The 25962-nt window shown below is 49.2% G+C and overlaps 1 protein-coding gene across 2 annotated transcripts; it reads right to left on the bottom strand.

Annotated features, from left to right (window-relative positions):
• Positions 1-6411: 6411 nt before the first annotated feature.
• LOC135910654 (high-affinity choline transporter 1-like) lies at positions 6412-25733 on the bottom strand. Of its 2 annotated transcripts, XM_065442677.2 has the most exons (9): positions 25425-25733; positions 22590-22697; positions 21736-21891; positions 20863-21011; positions 17423-17572; positions 15489-15618; positions 14641-14858; positions 10426-10624; positions 6412-7906 (listed from the first exon to the last, which is right to left on the bottom strand). In XM_065442677.2, the coding sequence occupies exons 1-9, from the start codon at positions 25645-25647 to the stop codon at positions 6987-6989; spliced, it is 2253 nt and encodes a 750-aa protein (XP_065298749.1). In that variant the 5' UTR covers positions 25648-25733; the 3' UTR covers positions 6412-6986. The 2 variants fall into 2 exon arrangements, with proteins under 2 accessions (XP_065298749.1, XP_065298750.1); XM_065442678.2 differs by lacking the exon at positions 21736-21891.
• Between the last annotated feature and the right edge of the window lie 229 nt (positions 25734-25962).

Below are 25962 nucleotides of genomic sequence, written 5' to 3'. Positions count from 1 at the left end.
GAGGCTGCGAGACGTTGCGACACGCCTTGCGGGGCAGCCGTGCGGCAGCCACCCTTCGAGCCCATGTGAGCTCTCTTGCTCGTTGAAACTGGTGTTTCTTGCAGGGCTTTCTTGTGCTTGCCCAACGCTGTCGTCCAGCCTGGGCTGTTGGCTTCTTCGGGGGAGATTGCCTCTCCTAACACCATTTCTACTTCGGGCATAATGCCCCTCTTCGTCGCGTTAGGCCTAAGCCTACCCGCGCCTAGCGTCGCCGCGGCGTGGTCTACACAAAAAGTTCCACGGCTTCCGCGCAAAGGCCACTCACCAAAGGAAGTCCTCAGAAGAAACCGTGTCGAATGGCGTGCATTTCCGTGGTAGGTGACACAAAAAGCAGACCGAAAATATTTACGAAAGCGGGAGCCGATCTTTCCACGTCCGCACTAGTCGGCGCCTTCTTCTTCTTCAGAGAGAGAGACGTTAAATAATTTTTTAAAAATTGGTTCCTTCCTGAGACTGCCCGGGGAAGCCGGTCGCGGACGTGCCAGATCCAGGTCCAGGACCAGGTCGTGGACGAAATCAAGGTCGAGGTCCGGTTCGAGAACTAATCGAGGGGGAGACGGGAGCAAAGAACAGGTGAGCTGAGCAAGCGCGGTCTCCGGCACTGCTACTCAATCGCCTAAAGTTAAGGGGTCCGCCCTAGAACAGGAAATGACACAGATTAGAAATATGTTAGAACAGATTACCCGAGAGAATGCTACGCTTAAAGATGAGATCAAGCAGCTTAGGGCAGAAAACGCGAAGCTTCAGCAACAAAAAAAGAATGGCAACACACCCTCCTCCAGTACGACGTCGACGCCTAGTCGAGCTCCAACACCTGTTCCCAATCAAGTGAACGGGGAAGCACCACCAAACAAAAGGAGGGAGCAAGAAACGGTTGAAGAAAAGAGCGTCTTTGCAATCAGCGAGGTTATGGGAACGTTTAGTGGAATTTTCGGTGGGTTACAGCAACAAATCACAAACATGTATGTAGAGATTAAACAATGATTCGATGGATTAGAGAATAGAGTAGCGGCACTAGAAAACACACCAAAGGATATTCGGCCGGCAGGCGCAGGATCGGTTAAAAGCAAACCGTATAGCAGACCCAATGCGGTAGAAAATAGCAAGGCCACCGGGGAAGAACAGATAAATCAACATGGCGCCGCGTAACCAATACGCGATTTGGCAACGGAACTGCCGCAGGTATCGTCGCAAGCGAGGAAACCTGCAGCAGTTCGTAACAAGTAAGGAGACGCCAGATGTCATCGCTCAGCAGGAGACCGGGGGGATGGCAAAATTATAGGGGTATAAATCTTACAGTGCTTCTGGCGAGAAGGCAACCGTCACGACGCTGATACACAGAAACCTCTCCGCTGTCGAGCGCGATACCAGTATGCGCGGCACAGACCACGTAGTGATTGAAATAATCCCCTCCCGTAAAGAAGAGGGAAGTCTATTTATTTTTAACATATACAGCCCACCCAAACACAAGCCCGAATTCGACCCATTCTTCCGCAAAGTGTTGAGCGTAGCGCCCAAGCAGGCGCTAGTCGTGGTCGGCGATTTTAACACGCCACACGCGGCTTGGGGATACGGATTAGATAATATTCAAGGTCGAAGCCTATGGGAAGACGCTCAGCATGAAGGACTAACCCTCATAACTGACTCTCAGATACCAACCAGAATAGGAAACAACGTAACCAACGACACGACACACCGGATCTCACATTTACGAAGAATGTAGCAGATTCTCAATGGACAAACATGCAGGAAAGCTTAGGTAGTGACCACTGCATCGTCGTCACAACGGCACAAGCAGGCCCAAGGAAAAAGAGGGGTAAAGAACTGAAACTTGTAGAATGGGACTCATTCCGCAAAATCCGACAAGAAGATGCGGAAGACACTATGACGAACATAAAGAAGTGGGCAGAGAAACTACAAGCATTAAACGAACTACCAAAACTGTTCCAGCGGAGGCATGGATAGAGGAGATGGATTTGCACATGTGGGAAGCGAAAGGTAGTGTATGCTGAAAAGATGGAAAACGCAAAAACATAATTGGAAATTAAGGAAGAGAATATTGGAATTAAACATTAAGGACATCGAGATATATGCAAATAGGTTAAGCCAACAAAAGTGGGAAGCCACGTGCGACTTGATGGAAAGGTAGATAGAAATGTGCAAGACCTGGAACAATGTCCGATGCCTCTTGGACCCCGGCCGTACAAAGACACAATCTACAGAAGGTTATACACAGGTACGACGGTACAGAAGAAGAGCTTTTTCGAGAGCTCCAAAAAATGTACGTTGGAGATGCGGATAGAGAACGACTCCCGGATTACCTAGGTAACGAGAGTCCTGATCTTGATACCTCTATTACGGAAACAGAAGTCAGATATTAACTTACCAGGCTCAACCCGAAATCTGCACCAGGATCTGATTGGATAAGCAACACTCGGGAACCTCGACGATGTATCCATCCGAGCTCTCACGGACTACATGAATAACTGCTGGGAGCAAGGTGGCATTTCAAGTCAATGGAAATCAGCCCAAATCATTTTTATACCGAAGCCTGGAAAGAAACCACAACTGACGAACTTAAGGCCCATATCGCTAACATCCTGCGTCGGTAAACTCATGGAACATGTGGTTCTCACACGCCTCAAGAGATTCATGGATGATGGAGGACTTTGCCCACATACCATGGTTGGATTTCGACCCAAGTTATCGACGCAGGACATTATGCTCAAACTAAAACATCAGATCATAGATGCGGGTGAGAAAAATATAGACACTAAGGCAATACTAGGTCTCGATCTAACTAAGGCCTTTGACACTGTCACGCACAAGGCAATACTACAAAATCTCCAAAAGCTGGATGTAGGACGTAAAACATACGCGTACATCAAAGACTTCTTGATGGATCGTACCGCAAAAATTTTAATTGGAGAATCCAAATCGGAGGCGCTCAAACTAGGTAATAGGGGTACCCCGTAGGATTCAGTCCTATCTCCCTTACTATTCAACGTGGCAACGGTCTTCCTGCGAGACTCGAAAAGACAGAACAACTCGAACACAGCCTATACGCGTACATTACCCTTTGGGTGGCGTGTGGAAGCGATGGGCATGTGGAAGAAATCCTTCAAACAGCAGTAAACACGGTCGAAGACTACATCAGAGACAAGGGACTGAGATGCTCCTCGCAAAAGTCAGAACTTCTGCTCTATAGACCCACATGCCGGGGTCGACAAAGCATTAGGGAAAGGCCAGGCATTGAGGTCACAGTAGAAGGCACCACTATACCGATAGTGGAGAGCCTAATACTGGGACTCGGCATATCCGAAAACGGCCCATAACGGAGAAACCATTAGACTACTTGACAATAGTGTTTAACAAACAACCAGGCTAATAAAGCGGATATCCAACAGACACTATGGCATGAAAGAGCACAATCTCATCTGATTAATAGAAACATTCGTAATCAGTCGTATTGTATATGTGGTCCCTCACCTTAAGCTCTACACTGCGGAGAAAGCTAAGATAGAATGCATTATTAGACCGGCGTATAAGCAAGCCTTCGGACTTCCGGCAAATACGTCAAATGAGAAATCCTTGGCGTTCGGCGTGCACAACACACTAGACGAACTTATTGGGGCCCAGAGAGTAGCACAGTATGAAAGGCTTACACAGAGTTTGACGGGGAGACACATTATTAGATGTCACCGGAATAACCTACGAAGCACAGCATGGGGTGCGGATAGACATCTCAAGGAAAATAAGAGAACATCTATCAATACCCCCAATCCCCAGAAACACGCACCCAGAGTTTCACCAAGATCGAAGAAACGCAAGAGCAAGAGCTCTCCACAAAAGATTCTGTAGTGCCAGGGATGTGGTCTTTGTGGACGCGGCGGAGTACGCAAGTAGACAGAGTATGTCGATAGTTGGTACGAGTCTAGAGGGTCACTGCAGAGTTAGTGGCACGGTAAAAACAGGGAAGGCGGAGGTGGCGGAGAAGGCTGCCTTAGCACTGGCAATAGCCTCCATGGAGGCTAATATCGTAGTAAGAGCCTCCAAGACAGCCGTCAAGAACTATGCAAAAGGAACAATCTCGCCGGAAGCGCTGAGAATATTAAACAACTTTCGTGAAGATCGCTACATTCACATCATATGGGTACCCGCACACTCCTCCCTTCACGGGAACGAAATAGCGCACAACCTGGCTCGAGAACTGACGGGCCGAGCAGGTGACACGCAACAAATACTGGGAACGGAGAGAGACCGGATGAGCAGCTTTAACGAGATCACCAAACACTATAAATTGGGAAGGGCCCATTTCCCCCCGGTACGCTCCTCGCTGAGTAGACGGCTAGCAACGGCATGGCGCGTCTTACAAACAGATACATATCCGAACCCGGTGGCCTGCCACCGCTAATACCCGAACCTTTACACGGATAGATGTAGATTCTGTCAAGAAAGGGCGGACCTGTAGATTCTGTCAAGAAAGGGCGGAACTACAACATGTGGTTTGGCCTTGTCCTCGGACACCCACACAGAATCAAATAAACAAGACCAGATAGCAGTGGGAGACCGCGTTGCTCAGCTGTGCACGGGAAGACCAACTCACGGCAATCCAGCACGCCGAAGATGCCGCCAGGGCCCAAGGGCTCGAGGGCTCGAGGCCGTCGTCTAGGTAGAGGGGCCTAGGTCTCAAATCTGCTGTGCACAAATAAAGTTTATTCCTCCTCCTCCTTGAAGAGCGGCACGTGCCCAGTCACACATGCTCAGTTACCAAAATGTCTGCATAAACATTAGCGTTAGCTTTCCATTCATTCAAATGTAGGTCTACTTTTCTTTTTTCTTCTTTTAATGTTACCCAAAATGAGTCATCGACCTATATTTGTGATCGAGGAATTTCGACCTACGTTCGTGAACAAAGCTAGCAAAAGTACCGAACTAACTGAGTTCCTCCGTCACGGCCGTCGTAAAGCCAGTCCGGAGATCGTCCAGACTCTGGCCGCAAGGAATGATACATACCGAACGCGCTCGACGACAGCGAGGACGACGTCCCGTGGGAGGTCGAGTGGAACTCCTACGGAGCACCCGGAGAGGACGACTTCTCTGGACATTCCCGACGAGGACGCAGCTTGTGGCATCGACTAGCGAGCTTTGGCAGCCGAGCTTACGGTAAGTTAAGATGAGTCATGTTCAAGTTTTTTTTTTTTTCGTTTTTCGAAGAATGCAGGGGTCTATAGAAACGAATATATATATACATATATAATTAGAATATAGATTTATTTCTCGGCTAGTTGATATACAGAGGTCGACCTATAATTATGTTTAATCTATTTTCGAGTAAATACGGTTTAAATTTTTTGTAGGATATGCCGTGTCTGTCGCTGCAGAGATATAAAAAAAAAGCCCTGTTTGTATCCCCTACGCCAGTCCTGTGTGCACGATCGTGTGAATCAAGATGGTGCATGAAACGCAAGATCCCTGATGAAAATAATTGTGCTACAAACATCTTGGAACACTTCATTGGACCTACACTGCAAGTCCGAATAATGTGCGTAAAGTCTCTTTTTGGTAAATCGAATTTAAATGTAGACGACCAGGTGTGTACTCTCGATATCAGTATCAAGTAGCTGTACTGTTGCTTTCTAGGTATGCTAGACTTTAAATATTTGATGTATCTGATGTTCCCGCAGAGAGTTTGCGCATGGAGTCCACATTCTCTATTTTTCGAGATTTTTCATTGAATAGAATCGGTGGCTGAAGGGGATATTGCATGCTACCTGTTCCAACAGTCTTTTTCTGTAGATTACCTTTGAGGCAGACAGTTCTGTTCAACCTCCTCAGATGGTTTTCAGAAAGAGGCAGAAATAACCTGCATAATAAACAGTGATGTTCAGATAGCTATTTGAACAGATTCAATAATTGACTTTTTTCATTATTCGCTTCAGGGCACATTAACGAAGTTGTCTCCGCTGAACAAAAAATACTGAGAGGCCAAACATTGTGTTGTCAGTGCTCTCTCACCCACCTTTCTCACCTTGACAGCAGCAATAAAGACAGTCGTATATGCTGCCCCAGCTGAAATGTTTCCAATGCCTGCTGGATTACTAGGCAGGAAATATCCGCCAGCTGAAACTTTTTGCCATCTGAAATAATCTTTCAGCTGGCAATCGTAATTGTTTCCAGCTGGTAAAAGCACTCATTGCCAGCTGGAAAAATGCTGAATCCCGCCTCAAAAGGTCCACCTACCGACCTGTAAATTGAGCTACACAAAGCAAGAAATGGCGTCTGGAAACAGCAGTGAATCCGCTGGAGTGTTTCCCCATTCTTAAGTAGCAGCACTGGCCAGTTCGAATGACATCCAGTGGCGAGAACAAGTTCCGCTTCAGAATTTACTTTCGGCGCCTACCAATACGTGCTCTATTCTGTTTCCAGCTCGCCCTAGAAATTTTCAACTGCAAGTGCTAAATACACTGAAAATGTGGCTAGAAACCCTGTTGGAAATTGATATGCCATTTTTTTCATGCGGAGCTGTTAGCAGCAACTTAAGGCGCGAGTAAAGGTTGGTAACACTTGAAGTCGTTTAGGGCAAGGTACAGGGACCTGGTGAAAGCGAACAAACCAGAAACGCTATTTGACATCCAGGAGCGATAACCATGCTTATGTTCGCCGAATCGGTCAGCAGAAAGCATTCTTTTTTTTAACGAGAAATGTTGGCGATGGCCACGCGTACACGTACCTCGCCTCTTAGACGTGAGCTCGGCATCGTCCGCTCAAAGCCGTCGTGCAGAATGCGGGTAATGTGCCGTCCTCGCAGCAGCCACTACGTCCTTGTGCGCTACAGCTACACTAAAATACGTAAAGCCGAAGAAAAAAAAAAAATAGCGCGACCACCCATAAGAAGAAGGGACGCTTTGGAGCAAGCATCGTTGGTGAGGGCTGCGGGATGCTCCTCAAAGTTGCTTTTCTCGCGATCCCCCTTCTTGGGGCGGCTCGCCGTCGCTCTTGGAGACGCTGCCCGCCGCCGACAGAGCCGCCTCGATCTTGGCGCGGCTCCTGGACCGGCGCACTTTGAGGGAGGGCGCCTTGGTCGGCTCGGTGGTCTGATCGCCGTCCGGCTTGCTCTCCGACGCCTTGGAGTCGCTCGACGTGTCCGACTTGGCGGAGCTCGGGAAGTTGGCGCTGTCCGTGCTCGAGCGCGCCTTCGCCTCAAACGCGACGGGAGTCACGAGGTTGTCCGGCTGGATCGCGACGTCCGTCGCCGAAGCGGCTCTTCTCGCAGGCTTGCTACTCGATTTCTTCTTGGCCCCCGAAAAACCGTCGACGTTGGACGTCAGCGGTTGCACGTCGACGGTGGCCTTCGGGGAAGCGTCGGCGGTGCTCGCTTTCTTGGTGTTCGGTGAACCGTCGACGGAGCTGGGCTTCTGGCTCCTAATTGAGCCGACGCCGCTATCCCTCAGCTTCTGGAAAGGGTTGAAGCTGGCTATCTTGAAAACGTCGTCCCGCTTGGCCAACGGCGGTTCCTCGGCTTCGTTCTTCGTGTTCGATTCGCCGCCGAGCTGCTGCGCACCAGTGGCGTTGCCTGACGCACCGGCGCTGTGGTCGCTCGGCTTGGCCGCTTGCTTCGATTCGGAGTGGCGCAGCGAGAAGCATTTGAAGACGTCGAAGCTCTGCGGCAGCCAGCCACTGCGAAAGGCCAAGGAGGCGCCGTACGAGCCAAGCAGGTGTGTGAGCAGGCCGAGCAGCATGCAGGTGAGCCGGAAGGGAAACTGCTGGCCCAGCTCCTCGTCGTACATAGGGAGCCTGATGGTCACCGGCACGTTCATCGACGGCTCGCCGCACAACCCGCGGAAGACGACGCTGACGAAGAAAGCTGCGAGTGCGCGCGTCAGGCTCAGGATGGGTCTGCACTGTTCCTGAGCGCGTACTGAGCTTAGCGGTTCATGTCTATTGGCAACCACTAGATGTGTCCAGAACTCGCGCGCGTTATGCAATTGCATGGTAAATACGTCATGATCTGAACGGTACTGCACGCCTGGAAGGTGCGTCAATTAACGATAGTGCATAGTCTCATAACTGGCAAGGATTGAATAAATATGCACGTCGTAGCATCGGAAAACACATGCGAGCACATACATGCATACACACGCACGTGCACACAACGCGTGTTATATAGCACGTAGGCTCGGTTTCGAGAACCCCTTTCTCGCCTCGATTTAGCAGAATGAGGTTCTCACGCACAACTGTAACGAAATGGGCTGATTTTGTCATAGAGGAAAGAAAGTAATCTAGGAGGTAGCGTCACGTGAAAATCTTGAAACCTAGTCTTGAAAAGTAAAAAAAAAAGGGAATAACAGAAACCAAGCGCATGAAGGCAAGCAGTGTTTTCTAGTCACTCAGAGGGACTGCGCTGGATTCCCCAACTGCTATTACTGCTGCAGCCATCGGAATTTGTAACAAGCGGATAATCGTGCGGATTCACCGGAGGTAGCGTTGCCATTGCAACGGCAATCACGTTCTCTGGTATCTGGGCCGAGAATCAATCGCACAGAATGTTGCTAGGGAGCGGCACGGGACAACGTCGGCCAGCGGCAATCAAACGTACCTCGAACCAAGCCGCGCGGCGTGCTTCCCAAGATTCAACGCGCGATGTGCACGTTTCCCATGATTCCACAGGGAGAGGGAAAGGCGTCAGAGCAGGTTGCCTCGCAAAGGCTAGATGCCTTACGTCGTGCTCCCTCCAAGACTTCTCTTTTTTTTCTTCGTGGCTTTTGTTAATATTCATATTACTGCGATTAGCATCCTTAAGATACTTCACGTACTTTCCGGTAGTTATGTCTGCGCCTGCCCCTAATCGTTTTCCCAACCAGTGACCCAAGTTGTCTACTAGATTGGGTCACTATAGGTATGCACTCGTGTTCGTCACATGGTCCTCATCCAAGCTTCGTCATCCGACTCTCGGCTGTCGTAAGGCCTTCGCCGTCGTCCCTTCGTCGTGCTTCATCGTCACGCTGTCGTACCGTCGTGATCGTTTCAGAAACACACTTTCTGCTGCGTTTGCGCCCTGACCTACGAGCCCTTTAACAAAGGGATGTCAATCAGGGCCACACTGACGCTGGTGACGCATTACTCATGTCGAATTGTCGTCATATGCCGTCGTCGTCACACATGCCACACCGCCTTCGTCGTTCAGTCAACGTCATTCATCGCACAGTTTCGTGTAACAGATTTAGAGACCCGCGCTGCGTTTGGAAGCAAAAAAAAAAAAAAAAACGGCGAAGCCAAGTGGACACAACGTCACGACCCACTCAATCGCCGCTCTGCAACTGCAGCCAGGTCAGCTGAGCCGTTCTGCCTTCCGCTGCTGGCGTGAAACGTTGTCCGAAACGAATTGGCATGCCTGCAGCGCAGATGTTTGCACACCACATCGTGGTCCGAGTGGTACGGACGGTAATCGTCCGGCTAAATGTAACCGATGCTTCTACTGGGATGATGATGATGATGATGACGGTGGGGATGGTGGTGGTGGTGGTGATGATGATGATATTGATCTAAGGAAAGGAAGGACGCTTGATTCTACTGGGCGCGGACAAACGCCAAATGGTTTTCCGTCGGTTTCTCAGTCTCGCGCACCGTCGAGGTGCGACGCTTGCGACGCTGCTGCCGGCGTTCCTCGTAGCGCGTGAGCGTTGTGAGACGCCTGGTTATACCTTCCAGGGGCGATGTTACTGCAACAGGTTGCCACGAGTGCGGCGTCGCGCCGACACGTCGTCTCCTTGTATCGTCAAGACACCGTGTCCGAGGTTAGCCATCATATCCGAGGGAGAATAAATAAAACATTTATTCAAGGAAAATGAGAAGATACAGGCTTGGCTTACGTGTGTGAGGAACTCGAGCGCGGTGATAAAACTAGCTATCGCATTCAATTGTTCGCCTTCGGGTGAAACCGCCGTTGTAAAAAATAGTGACATGGCGGGGTACTGGTCTCACACGACGGCGGGTCTTTTTCTCGTGTAAACACGGTATTCTGGAGAGCACACTGACATCTCATTTCCCAGTATATACCCAGCAGCTTCCTGCGCACTTCCGACGTAGCGGTCATCTTGGTGTGGCAGGTTATAGCGTTCGCTATCGGGTCTCGGGGCCACCTCGCGATATTGATTTAGGTCGTGACACGAATGGCACACACGACTTGTGGCACGCAGTTGTGCATAAGTCAAAATTTACTTACTTCGCGGTCATGAAATAATCCCTAGAGAATGTAAAAAGCGTCATCTATATGCGCTACCTTTAATTTTTTCCCCGATCGAGTCTCCTCCAAAGCACTTCATAATAAAATTTACGCAACGCCAACACATTTGTCCACAGTCCATAGTACAATTTCTGACTCACCCAAGACGGCGCCGTACGTGTTGCTATCTTCGAAGTAGAGGACGCAGATCAGCTGCGGGAACAGCAGCACGTAGACTATGTCCGAACAGAGCAGCCACAGCTCGAACACGGAATTCACGGACAGCGCCAGGTAGGTGGCCCAGGCCCCGATGGCGAACACCATGACTCGCAACACCAGGGACACCTCGACGTCGGAAGCCTGCAGAAACCAGTTGGATACTCTCGGAACGGACACCAGAGTGCGCTCTTCGACGTACCTTGTCCTTGACTTTCTTTTGACTTATCTTTACTGGCGCTGTTGCAGCCATGAACTTATACCAACTCTCCCGGTGAAGGCGGGTGGCGTGCCTTGCCATGACTACGGACGTCTGACTATTCTCAGTTTTTTTTTTTTTTCAAGCGCCAAGCTCGCACGGACAGCGACCGCCATTTTAGCATCAATTGCGTGACGTCAGGAAGTGTGGGGCCACCGCTTTGTGTTGTGCGCTCCGAAACAGTTCCGAGAGAGACGCTTTTTCCGCACGCCCTGACACCCGATGGCGCAGCAAGGGCGTCGCCGTTGAATTGTGCCCGCAATTCCTTCGCTCGCGTGGCGAAAAAGCAGCGGTGGACCGCCAAGAAACATTTACCAAAATGACGCATGAAGGCTACGACGCATTTCCAGCACCTGCAATCGCTTTTGGTGCTTGCAGTACACAAAAGCGTGGCCTTTAAGATCGGCTTCCGTTACACCACGAGGCAGACGTTTCCGGGGCTTCGTTTTAATTCGTCACCACTCTGTACGGTTCGAATACGACTTTTCTACTGCACTGAATGCGCTCAAATCTTGCGAGCTGGGTGTGAGACGTCTACGGCTTAAAGTGCGATGCATAATTTAAGCTCGAAACAATGGTGGTATTAATAAAGGGGAAATCGGACATCCGCCCGATCGTAGCAATTGCTACAAAGGAAACGCATAAGGGCTCCTCGAAAGAAAAGCCTCACAGTTGAAGAAAAATTCGTCCTGGTCCGTGACTCGAATCCGGGACCACCGCCTTTTCGGGGCAGCCGCTCTACCATCTGAACTAACCAGGCGGCCAGCAGATGGCAGGGCGAAGTCGAATTTATCGACAACTCGAAGCAAAGGCAAGTGTTTTTAAGGTGTTATGCATGCCGCTACCGTAGTTGAACCACAGGTGGACAACATTAATTCTGAGAACTACGGCGTCACTCATATCGCACTGTGCCTTTTCGCGGCGCTACACTCCACAATATTATGCGAAGCATATTAACGGAGGTTTCGGGCCTTCGCGCGACGCCCGGCGGTGGCCACCATTGACCCTGAAGTGGGGTCACGTGACATGACGTCACGTGATGACGTCACACAGGCTGCAGATGGGGTCTCATATCGCGCCGTCGGTCGCGTCCCGGCGGTGGCCACCATTAACCTTCAAGTGACCTTCAAGTAGGTCACGTGACATGACGTCACGTGATGATGTCACGCCGGCTGCAGATGGGGCCTCATATCGCGCCGTCGGTCGCTTCCCGGCGGTGGCCACCATTGACCCTGAAGTGAAATCACATGATGTGACGTCACGTGATGACGTCACACCTGCTGCAGATGGGGCCTCATATCGCGCCGTCGGACGTCGCCCGGCGGAGGCCTCCACGCTTCGGTTCGCGCCGTCGCGCGCGACGCGGCGGCGGCGCCACCATCGCTGCATCACGTGATATGTGACGTCACGCCAGGATGAAGCGGCGCGCGCCCGCCGTCGCGTCAGTCTCTGTGCCCGCAACCGCGCCAGCGTCTTTGCGCCGGGCGTGTATGCGGTCAAGATGCCTCCAAACGCTAAGGATAGGCCCAGTGGATGCTTCGCATCCACTGGGCTTAACCTTGATAAGCCTCCAATTTTTTTAGTCATAGTTAAGGAGTACTGACATATTTTCGACTATTCATTTCTTGCGTTAAATGAAGGTTCTGGACCCCTAAGTCCTAGGAAAAACATCGACAAGCCTGAGAGGCACGGCAAACAATTTGATACAATAGCTTTTCTATAGCCTGTTGCGGTTTTATTTCACGGGATCATACTGTGTCGTGACGTCACGACACAGTTATGTGGTCACGTGGGAGCAGGACATTGCGACGTTCTGGCCTTCGCTTCGTCATCCTAGCTCGGTCGTCCGCTATGCTGCCACATTGGGCCTGACACGAAATAGCAGCGCACGAAGCCACCTAGCGAGTGTCAAAACGTCGCAATGCCCTGCTCCCACGTGACCACATGCTGTGCCGTGACGCCACAACACAGTTACACGTGTGGCACCTGATGTGCTCTTACAGCTTGCATCACAGAGTCTCATACAATTACTAGATGAAACTGTGGCGCTAGTGTCCACGGCGACTGCAAGCAGGGCAAGATAGTTCAGCCAGCTTGGAAATGATGGGTAGTGAGTGGATTTGCCCAAACTTCGACCTTCTATCGTTAAATGGCTTCGTGACTTTGCAAAGTGATCTTTCTAAAGGGAGTATACTGTGTCATAAATATATAAATAAACACTAATGAAATTATTCGACGGCTGGATTCGAACCTCTAGCACAGAAGCCCGATAGTGAAACCATTACGCCACGGACCCACGCGCCAGCGGAGCCGCTGCAATCAGTAACGCTTATACGTGCTTGCAGAGCTCTTATTAAGTGGGTCGTTGCAATGGCTCATACCGGAAAAAATTGGCGACTAGTCGGGCGAGAGAAAAGACAATTTCATCATCAGGAATATTTCATACCCCCGTAAGCAAGCAAAGATGCAATGGCTGAACATGAATGAAGAAACGAAAGAAACAAAGAACGAGCGACTTGTCGCGGACACACGAGAAATGTACCATCGGGCAGTTGAGACAAAGCATGACATCGTATTTTAATGGTTGTCAAGTCATTGTGGCCTCCTTGGAAACCAGCAGGCAGACACGGCCACTCGATGTTCACATGCCAGTGCCGATATCGTTGCTATCCCGCTGTCAAGAACAGACGCAGCAGGAAAGCTCCATGCGCTTGATCGCGAGCTTACCTTGGCCCCATCGAATTCGGTAGTCGTTACAAACTAGCGCCTTTCTTCTCTAGATCATGATCTGAAGCTCCGAATTCCACATGGCTTACCACAACGAAGGTATAACTCTAATAATAATAATAATATTTGGGGTTTTACGTGCCAAAACCACTTTCTGATTATGAGGCACGCCGTAGTGGAGAACTCCGGAAATTTTGACCACCTGGGGTTCTTTAACGTGCACCTAAATCTAAGCACACGGGTGTTTTCGCATTTCGCCCCCATCGAAATGCGGCCGCCGTGGCCAGGATTCGATCCCGCGACCTCGTGCTCAGCAGCCCAACACCATAGCCACTGAGCAACCACGGCGGGTGAAGTATAACTCTCATCTGTCGCCTATGTGGCTTGGGGTATCTTTTACCAATGCGTACTCTTACCTCATCGGAATGGCCGCAAGTCCAGATTGTGAAGTTTGCAGGAGCAAAGAGACGATAGCGCACCTTATGTGTGATTGGTGTCGTTTCAGTGCACAAATACAAATCCTCAGCGCCACGCTCGACAGGATTTCATTTCATTTCATTTATTTGTTGTTTGAGACATACAGCTGTCTCAGGTGCCGCAGCAAAAGGCAGTATTCAGGACAACCGTCCCCTTACGGAAGGCAAATTCTTGGACCCTGATCCCAGACGACGTCGGCACGAACTTCATTAAAAGCGCTATAATGTGCTTTTTTAAAGGAAACACGCCTCATTGAAAAACTACAGAATCTTTCCCTTTTTTATTTTTTAAGCTTCTCTTGCTTGATCTTTTCTGCTCCTTACCCCATTCTACTGTGTGGAATAGCCAACCGGACCCTTATTCTAGTTAACCTCTCTTCCTTTCACGTCTTGTTTTCCTTCCTTTAGGCCTTTTCAGTCTATACAATAAATTAAATTAAATTCACTACGTCGCGCTGCCGTACCGGAGCTTCGGTTTCGGCACCAAATGCAAGAAACGGAACTGCAGCCTTCATTTGTTCGTCCAAGTCAATCTCTTAGCGTGAAAAGACAAGTAGAGTTACGGTGTAATACTGTATATAAGCCAAGGAGGTTAGAACACGATTTCTTGGGTCTAGGCTAATTAAGTGTCTAGTGATACGAGCGAAACTGGTTTAGTGCCATCCTAAGCGAAGTATTTCTAGAGCCGCATACGATACCAGGGGTCGAACGATGGACTGGTAGACGTTCTTGGTGACCATGGAGGATGCACTGAGCATGGAAGAGTCCGCCGACGACATGATCGCAGCCGTGATGCCTATCAGGCCCATCAGGGAGACCAAGCCGGTGGTCAGGTAGCGTATGGAATACGGCAGTACCCTCACGATGTCCTTGTCGCGCAAATAGTGCGGACCCGGATAGCCGGCCGCCGTAAAGTCTGAAAGGGTGAAGAAAAAAAAAATGCGCGTTCCCTGGGCCCATATACATGTAAAAGATTAACGCTAAAACTGTTCGTAAGATTTTTTTTTTTGATGCGCGACGACAGAGACAGGAAGATAGAACACGTTCTATACCCTTCTCTCTCTCTCTCTCTCTCTGTCGCCGTGTTTCGAAAAATATTCAGTACGAGAACCGACCAACGTGTACGCGTGTGTGAATTTTTTTTAGACTGTGGCGCGCAAAATCAGTGATGCAGATGAGCCATAATAAACGGGAGTACGTTTTCAGTGAGCAGAGGACCCTAGCTGACGGTCATTCCTCGGCGGATCGCTCGATCAATCAATCAATCAATCAATCAATCAATCAATCAATCAATCAATCAATCAATCAATCAATCAATCAATCACTTACTTACTTGATTGATTACTTTATTCACGTGCCCGCTTAGCTTCCTGTCCCTTATAGCCAGCCGCCGTCCTCCTCACCTTCCTAGGTGAGGAGGAAACTAGGTCACAGGTTGTCACTCGTAAATGTTGCATATATAACCGCTTTTGACTACCATGCCTAAAGTTACTGCACGCTTGGTTTCATGTGCATCGACACCAGCTGCAAGTCAAGCTGAACTTACTCGCGCTTTTGGCCACTGCGCTGATCGCTGCAGGCGGGACGGCCAGCGCGATGCAACCCACGGCGGCCAAGTACGAGAGCATCCGGGCATGGAAGTCGGTCTCGCAGCTTAGCACGCGCTGGAAGTACACCTGCGTCGAACAAAGTTGCGCGAGTTATACCCGTCGCATTTGCACTCGTGCGCACGGACTGACGCTCGGCCGAGGCCTTGCGCAGTGCTTGCGCATCAGTTTCGGCGGAGCGTCAATTTGTTAATCTGCTAAACCCTCAACTATAATAGTACTATATAAAGCTCGTGAGACAAGCCCAAGTACTGCTTAGGGCTAAATTCACTTTTCGCACCCCACAAACAACAAACAAATACGAGCATGAAAGTATGGAGGAAAGAGTTTTGTTGTATCACCTCGTGGTGATACAACACGGGGAGGGGGGAAAGGAGGTGGGGGGGTGCGTTGCTCGAGTATGTCGCAGTGAACGGGTTTGGAAGCCCGGCCTCGAAGGCTGTGTACAGCCTTCGGGGACGAAATGTTTCCTCCGCGTTTCTCTGCGGACACCCACTGCAGGATTGTACATAATGCTAATAGATAGGCTAGAATCAGGTAAAAAAAAATATGCACATCTGACGTACGCGTCGTTATCTATGTAAAAGGAAACTTTCGGGAAACGGTTGACTAAATGTGATGCGCACAAGTTTCTTTATTGTCATCTGTACAACGTGTAATCCTACGCAATGTTTATGCACCGCACAGGTCACCGATTTACGTCACATAACGTCTTATGTTTAATGGCTACGTACGCCGTTCGCGATGTAAGCAGGAATGGAAACAGCCGTTCATGCGAATGAACTGTGATAAATCCAAGCAGTGATGTCACGAGGACATCATGTTTGATGTTTGTCGAAAAAAAAAAGGTGAGCAGAGGTGTATACATGCAAAGAGAAGTGCGACGCGAAAAGATGTGGTGGTACGGTTGACTGGTGGTTATAGCGTCATGATCTTGTGCTGGGAAAACCCGAGGTTCGATCCCACGATCGTACACTTAGTTATTCTCATTTTTCCGTATGCGAGCTATTCGGGCAAGAAAGTAGCAGCCATGTGGTAAACTAAAGTCCGGGAGAGGGTCTGCAAAAGAAAACTCCGCTTTAAGAAAGCACGCGAACAACAAAGCACGTACACCAAAGAGGCGAGAAGTACAACGTAACGTCAATGACGTCAGGTCTGACGCTACGAGAAGACTTCAGCATCGAATTAGGATACCTCACGAGTGTCTCCAAACGTTTGCGCAAGCTGATTGTGACCCTCTGACTTGCGAAAAGAGGGTGGCAGAGTTTCTACAACTTCGAAAAATATGTGTCAGTGCTCCTTTCAGGCGCGGTGCTCTGGGCATTAGATCGCGAGCCACTGCAGGAAGCTGGCGTCCATCTGACAAGACATTTGTAGCGCTGTCGAAGGTACGAGATGCACACAGCCAATATCCTTGCGCAGCGGGATGTAGTTCCAGGCGCAACTGTCTAATTAATGGCAGTATTAGATAATTAGTTTTTGCTTAGTACATGATGCATTGCAGCGTTACGTGACATGTTAGGACTGTTGCGCATGCACATCGTATACCGCTAATTCTGCAGCAGCCGAGCAAACGACGTGGCGCGGATGAACACATGTCGATGGGGGCATTCGGCCTTGCTATTGGCTAAGAAGTCCTGCAGCTTCCACAATGCGGCAAACGACTTGCGATATGGAGTACATGCATACGTTTACGCAAAATCGGTTCGTGATGCTAGCAATCGGGCTTGCAGATCTGCTAAGAAAATGTCGAGTGCACCTTTCTTGACAGCGAGTCCAGTTTGTATCACTCGTTTGCATTGATTGCTCAAGCACCGCAGAAAGAAATAGCCTCAAAACACGTTTCCCGGTGGTTTTGGGTGCTTTTAATTACCTGCCACGGAATACCTCCGAGCGCGGTCATCAGGAAGGCGTCGAAATGCTGGCTCACGCCGCTAGAGTCGATGGTGCCGACCCAGTCGCTGTGCGGAGGCCCCATCACTCCGACGGCGTGGTTGCTTAAGCAGAAGGGCACGCAAATCCACTGCGCGAAAAGCGTTCACTCGTGAGAAAAAGTGTGCAAGACGAGGAGATGGTGGGGCCTGTAGGCGCTCCCCACTATGTAGAAGCCTAAAACAAAAAACAGAAAAGAAGAATGCAATAACAGCAGTTCTAAAGATACACACACACACAACGCATAGAGCAAACGTTCCCGAGCAGTTCCCAAAATCCAAGTGTTAATAAAAATATGCAAATTGCGCCACACGTTGGTGGCAAACGCAGCACTCGCTAACACGCGCACAAGAGCCGCGGGAACGCGGTAACAAAAATTAAAGAGTTATGAAAGCACCAATACGTGCAAATACAGAAAAAGAAATGCACCCAGAAATACAACGTTTTCGCGTGATGAAAGTTACAACAATGTGATTAAGTAACTGAAACATTGTAGATTCTTCAAAAAACTGCATTAATGCTCGTGTTGCACGGTGTTGCATATCTTCTTATGGTCATGTACGCAATATTTCACCTATAGTGGTGATTTCGGCGTCCTATCCAGAGCATGTATCTTCGCGGAAAGGCCTAACGATGAGCATCAATCTTTGCAGTATAGATGTTCTATGTCTTCTTCAGCCTCTTCACAAGAGTACACGACGCTATCAGTTTTCTCTATATTTTAGAAGCTTCTATCCGAAGCCTATCGATTGCTGTTTCAATTGAGCGTCTGGTTTTCGTTGGTGTAGTGAATTGCATGTGAAGGTCTACGACATAATTTGGAGCTTTCCGCACCATATGTGAACGACATTCGGACATACAGCTGGTTTTAAAAACAACGCACATAATTGTAGCGATAGTAGACGACTCTGGCGAGCTGCACGTGACAATGGCGACATTCCCTGTAATGTCGCAATTGCTTGTCATTCATTGCAATATGTCATGAAGAATAGTCTTTGCCGCAATGTTACCTCTCTGTACTTAATGTATTAACGTTTTGATTAGTATAACCAAGCTCATTTATTTTATGCACAACAATGAAGCTTGCGAATCGTCAGAATTAATCCTCGAAATGATCCCGGCTCTCAACATATGAAGCGTACCGTGTTGAGCTGTGCCGTCGTAGATATTAAAGGGTTCATGAAATGGTCTGAGCATTTTTTTGGCGCGTAAGGTACAGCTACAGTAAAATATACGTGCCACAATTTTAAGCAAACCGTCTCACATTAAGAGAGCTACGGACTATTACAAGTTATCCTCCTCCATAGCCATGATGTTCCTCCTGAAGTCGTTCACCGACCGATCAGGGCTAAGCTCCACCTTCTCTGGATCTTCGTCATGATATGACGCTGTGTAGCGCACTCCCGATGTCTTGAAGCCAGCGCACGAAGCCTCTCCAACCTTTCAGCTAGCGCATGGTCTTCGATTCTCGGCAAGAGCTATCCAAGCACCACGCGTTGCGAGCGTTCTGTCGCGGTAAACGCAGGCGAGCTGGGTGTTCTGACGTATGGGTGGAGGCCTAAACGTGAGCGGCCTAAGAACGGCCTGCACGGTGCAGCCATCTGGTGGCGCAGAGCTTAACCAGCCAACCACAGAGCTAATATTGCTGTGACCAACTGAATATAATTTTGAACATTTAAAAAGATAACGAGTCCACGATTACGCTGCCGCCAAAAATTTACAGCAGTAAAATAGCATTATTGCTATATTAACTTTGCGTTTGTCTGGTTGAGCTCTGCCTCTGCGTCACCAGGCGGTTGCACCCTACAAACCGCTCACGTTCGCGCCTCCACCCATCCGGCAAAACGCCCAGTCCACCTGCATTTACCGGAATTCTGGACGAACTAATAATATATGGGGTTTTACGTGCCAAAACCACTTTCTGATTATGAGGCACGCCGTAGTGGGGGACTCCGGAAATTTTGACCACCTGGGGTTCTTTAACGTGCACCTAAATATAAGTACACGGGTGTTTTCGCATTTCGCCCCCATCGAAATGCGGCCGCCGTGGCCGGGATTCGATCCCGCGACCTCGTGCTCAGCAGCCTAACACCATAGCCACTGAGCAACCACGGCGGGTCCGGACGAACTAGAAATCTGTGTTGTGGTAGTAATACTCCGGCGTGAAGTGACGGCCGCAAACGCGTAAATGCTGGCGCCGATCCGATACCGAAAGCCCATGGGCTGCAGCCGCTCCGCTCTCCTGTTGCCTTCCAGAGGCACACGATGCCGCAACTTGACATCGCTATGGGTTTGCAGCCCACAAGGCAACAAGGGCGAGTCAGGGTTCTCGCGGAAAGAAACCTCGAGACCAACGCTAACAGCGCAGCTCGGATCAACACGGAGCACGTTGTAATACGAAGAGACGGCTATGGTTGTGGGCCGGAAGTGCTTGAGCTGCAGCGTTACATTGTTCTTGCGTATTTCCTTCATTATAGTTTTTATAGAAATGAATAACCAACCAACGCGACGTAGGTAGCCAACCAGATAGTTCGTCCGAGATACGTCACGTGCACCCGCTGTACGTAGGTGGTAACGGGGCGGATGAAGTCTGGGGAGCGGCGTCGCGGCGATCGGTAGAGATGTACATTTCGAAGACTTTGTAATAAATTACACGCTCTACGCGGCGGACCACTTAAATGTGTCACTTTTTTATCTGAAGGGCGTATACCCTAACGACCGAATACGTTCCTACAAAATCGTCAAAATCGCTTCGGGCATCTTTATGTGGCACAACCTAAATGTTATTCTCTTTTGATATGCCGATACGCCGACCTTTAAAGCTTCCATTTTTGCATAAACCATCTGTGTGTATACTTGAATACGATCTCGGTTGTATAGCTGCCACAACGTTAATCGTTTGATCGCAATTGCAGGTTAGATCGGGAATGGTAGTAGCGATATCTGTAATTGGGGGTAGGCATCGCGGATACGAAACGGTTACAGGCCAATCATTCATAAACAGGCAGAAAGTTTCTGCAATGTACTTCATGGCAGTGGGCCACGTTTCGATCCTGAGTGGCTTGACAAAGAGGGTTATTGGCATGTTGAGTGGCCGAACGAAAATAGCGGCAACATGCTTCAACAAACCTTAACTGTATGCAAAGGTGGCTGGCGAGACTCGGTAATCACCAAAGCGCTGGCACATGCCCGAAATACACCTAGACATTCTCAGAGGATTCTGGCGAGTAGTCGGAACGGAGTTTCTTATAAAGTATGTGATAGCCCACGACACCCATGAAAAAAGCTTCGTTTTAAGTCCCCGCTCTTGGGATATCCGCATGATTTTTTTTTCTTGGCTACAATCTAAAGGGTTGCCACCCGATACGCCGCTCCACTTGCCAGGCAGGCGGTCGTGCTGACAAGCTGGAGGACGTCGGTGTGTGTGACCACGTAGACGCCGCCCAGCGAGGTGTAGAAGAACACCACCAGAGCGGAGGCCAGTATGAAGAAGCGTGTGTCCACCTCTATGATAGCGCCGGCGGTGTCACCTGAAAGAAAAAGATTTTGCGTCTCCGCTGGCACTTAGACATGGAAGCTACATAGACCAAAATTTAAGCTGCAGACCCTCACGAGACTACGGCAGCGCCACTGTCAAGCATTGTGTATGGAATGAGCTATCGATTCGATGCGTCTGGCGAGGCTTTGCGTAACGATACGGCATCCACAGCGGGTTAGACGAAGTCGTGGTGAACAAAAGGAATTTTGATGTTAGAACTCACTTTTAACCGCCACTATCGATAAGTAACCTTGCGTCAGTGTGTACCTTTCGTTCCGGGCACAAACATCACATTTCTCACTCATAGGGTAACGGCTTGACGTACGATATTTCTATGTTCGCATTTGCGCCAGAAAAAGGAATCTACATTAATTACATTCGCGAAGCCCTAAAGCATGACGTGCCTATCAATCGGACAACGCGCCTCTCGCTGTTTCATCTCAGAGGCTATTCTGGGAGTGCTGGCTTTTACCGTAATGTGGGGTAGCGTTTAAATGAATCATGACAGAGTGCAGTCATAACCGCTCGCTCGCGCGGGTGGCCAGAGTGTACAGTGGCCGTAACATAAGAAGCGCTGATCGTACGGTCATCTCGCACGTTATCACGGCAACATAGCCGAATCGGGGAGCGCTTTAGCCGAAATAGATATTTGTATCTGGCTCCCTTACGTTACGCAATACATTATTAACGCAGGTGGCCAGACTAGCCAGACGCACCAAGCGCTGCCAAGATGGCGGCAGTCCAGAAGACTTCGCCGATAACGGCTGGGAAGCACAGCAGTAGCGCCATCCACCGGCCGTAGCGGTGCTGGAACGGGTCCAGCATGGTCAACGGCTTGGTCGCGCGCATCTTGCTCGAGAAGAAAGTGCCGCCTGCGATCGGTGACGTGCGCCCACATCGTCAAAGCTGTCGTCATGTTGCACGGCTAGTATACGGTAGTTTCACAGCGTTATCTCCTGAAGCGTTGCGAAATGACAGGACATGATTGTACGGCGTCTGTGACACCGCGCGAGAGATTACTACTGCGGACAGCTACGGAGGAGCTACGCGAGATCATGACGCCATGGCCAACATCCGCAAACAAACTGTACAGACGCTTTTCACCGCTCTCCCGTGCGCGCCGCCATGTTTGTGCACGTGGTGACGCGTCCATCGCTTGCCTCTGCCTGGTTCCGCTGCCTATACGTTGGCAACGGCAGCGCACGACGCCGATGCGGCGCAGCAAGTCGCTCTTTCGGCGTTTCTCGCGGACAGCACGCAACGGCGTGAATGTCAGGAAACTTCAGAAGACACGTAAATGTCGCATATCCATTCCTCCAAGCTCATTACGACTCATAAAATGATGCGCCATAACTTAACCGCGTGGTACGTGTACCAGAATGCAGGACTAGAAATAGTTTTCTAAGACAGAGTGGTACGCATACTTTCAGGAGCTGTATTACCTCAGTATTACTGTCATTCACACATCGTTTGCACACCAGTGCTTGCGCGCAGTGACATCAGTGCCCTCAAACTGCGCCTATACGCAGTACGGTTTAGTGGGCAGAGCTTGCGCTAATCCGTGGCTCACCTAAAACCAGGCTGACCGCGTAGCCCAGAGGGGCGTGGCAGCGCAGGATTCCGTGCCTGTAGACAGCCTCCGCTGTTCCGTTCAGGTAGCCGCCGCCCACCCAGGTCGCTGAAAAGGAAGTCGGAGATACAGCCAGATATCCAGCGCTTCTGCTTATCTAGTAGTTCGTGTGCTTCCTCCTCTTTAAGGAAGTCGCAGTATGGCCCGAAAGGCCGAAGCATTGACAGCGATAACGAGGTATTTGGACATTACACCAATGCTCGTAGTCTTATGGGCAGAGTAAATTTCAGGCTTAGTAACTAAACGCGCCTGGCACAACGCGCCCTGAACGCACACGCGAACGAAGTTTAGTACATCACCACCGGCACCAGCTCTCGCGGTCAAGGCACTGGTGTCGTGAAGAGCGTCGGCAACGGGAAGCGCACGCGTTTGTTCCAGTGCGAACGTTCCGTGCTGCCGCTCCTCTTACTGTGCCGCGCTTCGAACTCTGCAGATCACGTGACCGCCTACACTGAACGTGCCGATAGGCAGCGCGCATCAAGGCATCGTGCCTACTCCTCGCGGTCGCCCTCTCTCTCTCCTCCTCACCCGCACAGCAGATCACTTGACCTCAAGCCCACTGAACCGATCCTGATGTAGAAGAGAGTGTAAAAACCCACCAACTGTTGCTTGAAAATTCTGTATAGCTCTTGTATACCCAAGTACTTGCGACTTCACTTAAGTTATTCTACAAAGCTGCCGTAAATGGAAACCAAAAAAAACAAAAGTGTTAGAGTTTGGAATGCTAACTCTGAAAACAAAGAAGCATATATAAACACTTACTTTAAACTTGATTATTTTGGACGGCCAGATTGGTAAAATTTGGTACATTATAAATTACCCTTGAGTTTGACAATAATTTTCGAATGCGGCTTTTCAAAAAACTCCCATGAGAAACGTTACTACACTGCTGTGATTGATTACACAAGGTTTGTCAATGTTAAGAGCTTGAATACTATTTACAGAATTGTAGTATACTTCAATTCTGTGAACAGTACTCGAAAAAAAAGGTTAAGTGAGAACATTGAAGATTTTCCGAGAAGATCCCCACTCCTCCATGCGTTTTCAATAGTTATAAACGTGGTTGTTGAACTCTTTCGATATTCATGGGCATTGGGCATATCTTGGGAAAAGTTAAAGTTTGTGCTTTTAGCTGCTTGCAGAATAACTTTCTCTCTTAAATGCACGAAATCTAATTGAAATTGGTTCAGCGGTTGTCTCAGGTGAGGGGCATCTCTATGTTTCATAGATACATTGCAGTTGGCCTCGCCGAACCAGTGTTGCCATTTTAGAGATTTCGTCATTAGCGACTTTTTGTTCCTTTAGTGACACATTTTTCCAATTAGCCGCCGGCGACTTCTTTAGCGACGTCACAGAACAATCACCCATATATGCACTACGGCTGATTCGTGGGCTCCATGACCATGATGAAAGAACGGTTGCCTTCACATCGGTGGTCTTCATACTGCTCCACAACACAGTGGCCTTCACAGGATTCACAGTTAGCTCGCAAAAAATTATGTGTTTTGTTTGTTTGTTTATTTGTTTGTTTGGTTTAGTTCTTTATATATAGCGTGTTCATATATGGTTACATATAGCCTGGTCATACAAGCGCGGTTTCGCAGCGCAATTGTATTTCACATTTGAAGATTTACGATTAAAGCTTGTGAAAGTAAGGCTGCGTCAAAACAGAAACCCGCCGCCACTACGCTTATTCGGTGGCAAATATGTCAAGATCCGCGACAGCTTCCATTGCGACCTAGAAGTGTGAGACTTCTTGTTGCATGAAATTGAATTGAATCTACATTTCCCCCTTATATATATATATATATATATATATATATATATATATATATCAAGTGCACTGATTGTACACGTTCCTTTTCAATGACAATGGTAAGCTTCCACTCAGGAGCTCACAATGTCTGCCGTATGCCATCCAGCCAATTTTTATTCTATGAATTTTCTTCTCATGCTCTGGGTTCACTTTGATTAATTGACCTGAGTAAGTGTACTCCTTCACAGACTCTAGAGGCTGACTGGCGATCCTGAACTCTTGTTCCCTTGCCCGGCTATTCATCATTGTCTTGTGCATACTAATCTTCAACCCCCGTCTTACACTCTCTGTTGTGCAAGAAAGGGGGTTAACAGAGGGGCCCGATTTTTTTAAATCGTATCATGAGAAGCCAACAGAAAAAGACACCAAGAAAAACATAGGGGAAATTACTTGTGCTTACTAATTGAATTAAACAAATGATAAATTAATGGTAATGAATATGGATGAAAAAAAAACTTGCCGCAGGTGGGGAACGATCCCACGTCTTCGCATTACGCATGCGATATATATATATATATATATATATATATATATATATATATATATATATATATATATATATATATATATGTGTGTGTGTGTGTGTGTGTGTGTGTGTGTGTGTGTGTGTGTGTGTGTGTGTGTGTGTGTGTGTGTGTGTGTGTGTGTGTATATATATGGCAGCGCCGCACAATCTCCGAGGTCATATCCGTACAGCAGAGCATCCTTGTGCTATAGCACCCTGGCTATGTACGCCTTTTCAAACACACTTTAGCACCTGGCTACGTACTCCTTTTCAAACACAACTGAAGTGTGTTTGAAAAGGCGTACGTAGCCAGGGTGCTATAGCACAAGGATGCTCTGCTGTGCGGATATGACCTCGGAGATTGCGCGGCGCTGGCGGCAACCCTTCTCCGCGCCGCCCGATCTCGGAGGCCACGACGCGGGAGATCGGGTAGGGAGCTGCGAATGTCGCTCACCGGTCATGGAGCCGACGCCCATCCAGAGCGGCAGGTGGCGGTTGGCTATGAACAGCTTCATGAGGACGTGCGCCGCGTCCTGCTTGCGGCGAGTGTCGACGCTGAGGCGCGACACCTGCTGGCTGCTGTCCGCGTTCATCTTGCGGGCCGCCCACACGCCCACGGACACCACGGCGCCGTAGTAGACGCAGATCAGCATCACGGCCAAGAAGTTCACGGCCATCTTCACCGCGGGAACGTCGGGACGAGCTCTGCGACGTAGCGTGGAACGCGAGGTATGCCGCGTGCTCAGCCACGATCCTCGTGCAGCTTCTGGTGGTGATGATGATGACGACGACGACGACGACGGCGATGATGATGATGATGATGATGATGATGATGATGATGATGGCCTCATGTTATGGCTCATACCCACACTGGGGGATTGGCCGAGGATTGCGTGCCGAAACGACTACCGAATCTTTTGAAGTGTTACAAATTCGATGAAAAAGAAAAAGAAGCATACAAAAGCAAACAAATTACAAGAGAACAATCAAAA

The sequence above is a fragment of the Dermacentor albipictus genome, chromosome 2, assembly GCF_038994185.2.
Source record: "Dermacentor albipictus isolate Rhodes 1998 colony chromosome 2, USDA_Dalb.pri_finalv2, whole genome shotgun sequence".
NCBI lineage: Eukaryota > Metazoa > Arthropoda > Arachnida > Ixodida > Ixodidae > Dermacentor > Dermacentor albipictus.
Note: the sequence above shows the minus strand (reverse complement) of the source record. Positions and strands in the feature narration are given on the sequence as shown.